The sequence below is a fragment of the Chelmon rostratus genome, chromosome 15, assembly GCF_017976325.1.
Source record: "Chelmon rostratus isolate fCheRos1 chromosome 15, fCheRos1.pri, whole genome shotgun sequence".
NCBI lineage: Eukaryota > Metazoa > Chordata > Actinopteri > Chaetodontiformes > Chaetodontidae > Chelmon > Chelmon rostratus.
Window position 1 is genome coordinate 18,128,692 of NC_055672.1, and position 7,033 is coordinate 18,135,724.

A 7,033-nucleotide genomic window follows, 5' to 3' on the forward strand; every position below is an offset into this window, starting at 1 on the left:
ATATGTGTGTTAGCAGGGGAGGGGGATTTGAATTTTCCGTATATTCGATCCACTAACCCCCCCCTCCACCCATCGTGGTACCCAGGACAGGGATGATGCGTAAAGGAATGCCGCATCTCTGGGATGCGTCCGGCGCGCGCACAACAGATGGAGCCTCGTGCTCCCGCTGTTGAGTGTAGGGTTAATACCGCCCGGAGGAGGCGTGGTTTCGATCAATGATAACCGCCTCACTGTAGTCAACTGTAAAAAAAAGGAAAAAAAAAAAAGACAACAAAATTACAGTCCTGACAGAGCGGGGATCTCTGCTGTCCACGCGGGACCAGCCACAGTCTCCTTGGAGAGAGAAAGACGCGAAACGTGCGCAACAGCTCTCCCCACTTCCACCGGAGGAAATCACTTCGCGTCGGCTGATCTGAAGGAGGCGCGACCTGAAATGACTGCTTGATCGTTCCTCCGACCGGCCCCCACCGCCGATCCGCAGGAGCGGATGAAACAGCGGCGGAGAAAAGGTGAACGGACGGGACAAAGCCGCTGGAACGGTCGGTGAAGCGGACTTATCCAGGGGAGCACAGCCCGACTGGCTCATCGGGATTGCGACTGCCTTACGTAACTGAGCTTTGTGGAGGGGCCGGCAGGGAAACTGCTGGTGCCGAGCTGTTTAATCACCGCCAGGATACGCAGGTATGTTACAATTCACCGTCAGCGGACGGAGATCATGATTTGTGGATTGTAATTTGATTAAAATTAGGCTTGCGTAACATAAAACTATCCCTCCTTAATTTGACTGAAGGATCAAACGCTGTTTTCCCAGCGTTTGTCCGACATTATGCGCCAGACAGGAGTTTTGATAGATTACAAACGCCCCATTCACAGTCATATTACAGATTAATTCCATCAGAGCGACACCATTTGCGCATGCGCTCTGAATATCTCCAGATTACCACAAATAATGGACGGGCAGGGTGATTATTGGAGTAGGTCATGCACCCACGAGGCTGGTTTACACCCACAAGAAGCTGCATGTTGGGACTGCTTCCGTTCAAAGCTGTAGATGTTGCACACTGAAGCGTCAGTGCTGCTGCGTTTGGTCTGACTGAGCTGATGACACGTTCATGCAGGAGTGCATTACACAGCATAGTTGGCAACGGCAGCACTAACTAATTTTTTCCTTTAAATTTAAAGGCGCCCAAGCTCTTTGTTATTAGAGAAAGGGCGCCCCTTAGAGAGGATACAAGTCTTTGCAGTTTTAAGAATCATTTTTGCCCCCCTCCGCTTGGTTAAATACCCTCCTTGTTTTCCCTCCATGTAGGTGAAGGGTGCCTCCACCCAGCATGATCGGTGAAGACGCCGTCTCCCATCACCAGTGAATGATGAGCGAGGGCCGCAGGCAAGGAGGAGGGGCCATCACTGTGGAGGCTGACGTCATCCTCCATGCCGTGAACCCTGACCTCGTCACACCCTCTGACAAAGATGGGAGTTTACGTCCAGGTTACGTCCAGGGGTTTCTGCAGGACCAGCAGGATTTCAGCCCCCCTCCGGCGTTTGAGAAGGAATACCTGCTGGACGGAAGACTGATGGAGAATAACCATGTCGATCATCAGACAGGTAACGGCTCGTACATCTCGAGAGCCGACAAGTTTCACCTCCCCAATGACAAGGGGACTCCGGATCTCCCTCCTCACGTCGCCACCGCCGTGTCCAATCACATCGCTGGCGTGCAGCAGAACTGTGCGAGCAGTGAAATCCAGAACGGCGCCAGAGCTAAAATGTCTTACGGTGCAGATTCATCCGCACGCTCGCTCGGCCAAGCCAAACAGGAAGCGGATTGGTCAGTCCTAAAATCGAACCTCGAGTGCAGGGACAGCAGCCAGGAAGCTGAAAGCGCACAGTCTAAAAAAGAGCCTGACTTAGTCATTGAAGTCGGCGGGCAGACGATCAACGCTCACAAGTCTGTCCTGGCAGAGAAGAGTGACTATTTCAAAGCACGTCTGTCACGAGACATCCTCAAAGTGAAGGGCGTGAGTTACAAGACTTTGTCTACGTTGATAGACTATGTTTACACCTCTCAAATGAATGTTTGCAAGGACAACGTTGTAGATGTCATCACGGGGGCTAAAATCCTCCAGATCCCCTGCGCCGTCCAGGCGGCCATGGACTCCATGTCTGCACAAATCACTGCAGAGAACTGCTACGAGATCCTGACCATCGCCAAGAAGCAGCGGCTGAGCGAACTGAAGGAGACCGCCTACGGATTCATGAGCGACAACTTCCTCCAGATCCTCAAAGACCCCGCAGCGTACGGACGCCTGACCGGATCTGAGCGGGATCTGATCCTGAAGAAGAGAATGGAGGGGAGGAAGACTCTGATGGTGGCAGAGATAAACGATGTGTTCGATCGGGTCGGTAGTCGGCCGCCGAGCCGCTGCGGGAGCCGACCACAGAGCCCATTGTCGGTCGGGTCTTTGGAGGAGAATCATATGATTTACTACTTTAATGAAGCGGCAAATGACTGGAGACCTTTGACTGCGATGCCCGAGGACATAAACACTAAAGGGTGCGGGATCTGCACCATGTATAACTACCTGTTTGTGGCAGGGGGGATAAAGGGCTACGGGGACAAGGGTAAGGTTTCAGACAAGGTCTTCTGTTACAACCCAATAACCAACCGCTGGGCTGAGGTCAGACCTCTGAACCAAGCTCGTGCCCAGCTAAAGCTTGTGTCTATGGATGGCTACTTGTACGCCATCGGGGGAGAATGTTTGTTCACAGTGGAAAAATATGACCCTCGCATGGACCGCTGGACCACGGTGGCCCCCTTGCCCAAGGGAGCCTTCGCGGTGGCCCACGAGGCCACGACCTGCAGCGGAGAGCTGTACGTCTCGGGGGGCTCTCTCTTCTACCGCCTTCTCAAGTACGACCCCAAGAGGGACGAGTGGCAGGAGTGCCCCTACAACAACAGCAGGAAGAAGTCCACCGACATGGTGGCTTTGAAAAGCTTCATCTACCGCTTTGACGTGAGCCGCGAGCACGGCATCACCGTGTTCAAGTACAACACCATAGTGAAAATGTGGCACGACTGCGCGTCGCAGAGGCTCGGAAGTCATTTGCCCTTCAGGTGCGCCGTTATCGAGAACTGCATCTACTGTGTGAACAAAAGCCAGACTTTTCAGTTCGTGGTGGAGGAGGAGAACGCCTACTTTGTCGAGGAGCCGCTGAGGGCCCCGCTGGAGGCGAAAGGCCTTCTTTTTCCTTTTGTTCTCACGTTGCCTGAAAAGCCTGAGAAAGTCGCATAGTGTGTGTGTGTCCGTGTGATCCAGAATAACACAACAAATGTGTCATAGCAAAACTGGAATAAGCAGAAGACCTTATATACACTCCTCAGTGTCAGCTTTCTATCTCAGTGTCTCATTGCCTGCTTGCAATGGAATGTGTGTATTTGCATGGCAATGTAACGTGTCTGCAGGGTGAAGCCTTAAACGGAGAACTTTTCTTTTTGTGTTGAATGAATGCAACAATATTTGTATCCGACTGTAGATAATGACATGATGACAGTGACTGTAGGTTATTTTGTGTATTTCCTGTGTTCAGTTTGGTTTTGGTGCACATTTGTAGTTAGAACAGATATTATTTAGAACATATTAAGTAGTTGACTGGTGGCTTTGGTAACAAAAACGAGTTTTGTTGAAAGTTGTATGAAACAAAGGTTGGAAGAAGCTGTAGTGCGCTTAATGAACGATGCAACACAGGTTCTATGCAAATGAGAATACACAGGCGGGTCTGCTGTAACGCTGTGCTGTTTAATAGTTACTAGAATGGGAATCTGACTTGGAGGGAAGACAGTATTCCTCAACCTTTTATTATTTTTATGATTAATCGATGAAAAACTGGTCTAATTTCCCACACTGATGTATGAAAGTGTCGTATGACCAACAGCCCAAAACCCAAAGAACTGAATTTATTATTATATATTATAAAGGAAGGCCTCAAATCTGTATAATTGAGAAACTGGAAAAAGTAAATGTTTGGCTGTTTTACTGGAAAATTATTAGAATGATCAAACTCTTTAGTTATTTCCTGTCACTCAACTAATTGATTAATCAGCGAATAGTTGCAGCTCTGCTTCAAACAGTCTTAACTGTATCAGTCCTACACCACACAAATATTCCCTTTGCAAAGCATTTAAGCAGCATGTTGTACCTGCTTTAGTTCAGGGGACCTTTTCAGTCAAAGCAAAGTCCACATTTCAGCTCAGTATCTCCAAGAAGCTAAAAACAGTCTTGCAAAACAAGAGGCTTCAGATTTTTTGAAACAAGATTGGAAATCGCACAGATTTAGCTTTAAAAGTACATAAAAACATTTATTTTTAGATTCAGAATATACTATTTAGCTTGTAGTGTAGACTCACAGGTGTCACAGGTCCTACATTTAGCTGCCAAAGAGAGATAACGCTTCAGCCAGGCTGAAATAAATCAAAACCGACCAAGGCTTTCACACCTTTTGTGGATTAAGTTATAAAAAGTGTCCCTCTGTACCACCAGAGGATTCAAAAACTAAAGCAATAGCTGGAAGAGGGAGGACATCATGTTTGCCACTCACAGCCACTGTCTGTGACGTTAAGGCAAAGCGAGCCATTCATAATGCACCAACATACATCTCTTATCTTTCTTTCCCCGTATGTGTTCAACTCTACAGCAGCTGCTAGCAGGTTTCTTCACTGACGAGGGCCGACCCATTCTCCAGGTCAAAGGTTATCAGATACTGCGGTGCTGCAGCGTGCTCAGGCCGTGGCCCGCACTGCTTCCCCAGACAAGATATCCTGCCGTCATGACACTAACAAACCACGTTCTTCCTGCGTCACGCCTCATTAATACCGAATTTGCTCTAAATTTCCTTCTTTTAGACATTTCACAGCATTTGCTTGCTGCCGCAGGAACACAGTGGGAGTTTTGTATGGAGGCTAAGGCTGATATATTTTCTTGGAAAAACTTGCTTTTGATAACGTTTGTAGTAACGTCTCCAAGCAGTCAACGTGACTCAGATAAAATGGATGTGGTTTTCATATTTTGCTGGCTGGAATCTGTATTTTTGTGAATTTTTGTATGGATTTGGTAGTTTTGGATCTGCTGCTGTAATGGACAGTAAAGTAATGCAATGCTAGGCAATGGCTTCCTGTTCAAGGTATATGGAGTGGGCTAACAAATTAGCTGTTGGATAATGTATATCAGTCCGAACTAAGTGCTTCAAATAAAATATTTTGTGTCTGATGATCTGCTTTTCTGAATAAGTCTCTAGCATGTCGGCCGTTTGGCTAAGCTGCCATACCTGTAACAGAGCTGCCATCTAGTGGATACTGACTGTAACAGCATCCAGTAATGCAACCAAAAAACATCTGAAGCCTTCACTGTGTTTTCCTTGCCAACAGGTGCACAGTAGTTGTTGTGATATTGAAAGTATGACTTCAAGGGGATGCCTCTATGAGTTTAGGCCATGTGAACGTCATTGTAGCGAATCCATGTTTTGATATTTGTGATATTTCAGCCAGCTCTGCCACGAGTGTATTCACCTCTTAATTACAGACCAATCAGCTGCATCATCAGCCGATTAATATGTGACGAAATGAAATGCTGATGGAAACCCATTTCCACCACCTTGTTTTTTTATTTTGACCACTTAGTGTTTTTTTATGTCTTATTGTCTTGTTACTATGTTTACGTATCATAACGATGAGAAATTGTGTAAAATAATTAGAATAATAGATAATATGTCACAATTATGACTTCATAATTCTAAGAATACTAATGAAACTTTCCCTATGACATATTATGGGATAATTAGGATATAATAAGTCATAATTATGAGAAACATTAAACACTTCTCATAATTACGACAGATAGTCAACTCTGTGAATGAAGTTTGACTAAAAGAAATGAATATCTGATAAATCAGACAAAAATGTTGCATTTGTTTATTTAGTTATGGATTATTTAGTTCTATTCCAGTAATTAAAACGATATGTAATGTGCAAATATTTCTTCCATCCTTCCTTTGAAGAGTTTAACTGCTCCGAATGTTGAGAAAACATCTTGGTGCAATGCTACAGTTTTACCACTGGAGGGTGGTGTTTCCCTGCTGCATGAATCAGCTGCAGTGAAGCCGTGATAGAACAGTGAAAATGAAGGGCCATCTTCACTCTACAGACAGTCAACGGTCAATATCTGACACTTTTCAACCTTTTCAGTGTAGTAAGTTTTCCGGATAGCAGAACGATGATATAACAGGAGAAGTCACAAGTAACACAACCGAACATCATAATAGACAGGCCTACGGTATAATTAGCTCTGCAGTAGCTGTGATAATTACTGTATATTATGTAGTTTTAACAAAGACAGGAACAGGCAGACCTCTAGTTGCAGGTAGCCTCCCGGTAACAGGTTTCTTTAGGCATGGAGTGGAGTTATATCGTTGCCTGCTGTTTTGGCATGCTCTTGACAGCACTTAAATAATATTTTTGCAATGTCATATTAGCAGAATATATATTTTTAAAACAGTACTTGTATGTAAGGGGTTTTTTTTAACAAAGGAGAAAAAAAAACATGTTTTAAGATATACCTGTATGTGTGGACCTGGTACGAGAGCAAGTGGAATGGGACCACAAGCAGGAGACTACAACTACTATGGTGAGTTTACCTCTTGTTTTACCTTTGTGGAAATTTTTTTTCCATGACATGACAGATCATAGTGTTACAGTAGTGCATCACTGATGCAGTAGTGGCAGTCACTCAATGCTATCTATCCAAAGTTTTTTAACAATATTAGCAACAGGTCATAGCAGACCACGTAAGGCTGTAGCAACAAAACCCCCGATTGTGTTGAGTCAGGATGCCTTTTATTCCTCGTGAATGCAACTATTTTGTTTTAGCAATTTGCAATGGACGATTGTGTGATTTCTTTTTTCAAAAGTTGGATAGTGTCACTTTAATTCAAGTTGGCAAAATAGGTCATATTTTCTTTTAAAAAAGCACAAAAGCTAAAA

At 45.2% G+C, this 7,033-nt stretch overlaps 1 protein-coding gene across 1 annotated transcript; it reads left to right on the top strand.

Annotated features, from left to right (window-relative positions):
- The first annotated feature begins 266 nt into the window (after positions 1 to 266).
- On the top strand, positions 267 to 5,264 carry LOC121618389 (kelch repeat and BTB domain-containing protein 11). The gene is made up of 2 exons (XM_041953876.1): positions 267 to 681; positions 1,310 to 5,264. Exon 2 carries the CDS (start codon positions 1,368 to 1,370, stop codon positions 3,291 to 3,293), a length of 1,926 nt encoding a protein of 641 aa, XP_041809810.1. The 5' UTR covers positions 267 to 681; positions 1,310 to 1,367; the 3' UTR covers positions 3,294 to 5,264.
- Positions 5,265 to 7,033: the final 1,769 nt, after the last annotated feature.

Excerpts from the sequence above, each read along its gene's own strand:
- LOC121618389 (XM_041953876.1), top strand. The coding sequence starts at position 1,368 with ATGATGAGCGAGGGCCGCAGGCAAGGAGGAGGGGCCATCACTGTGGAG.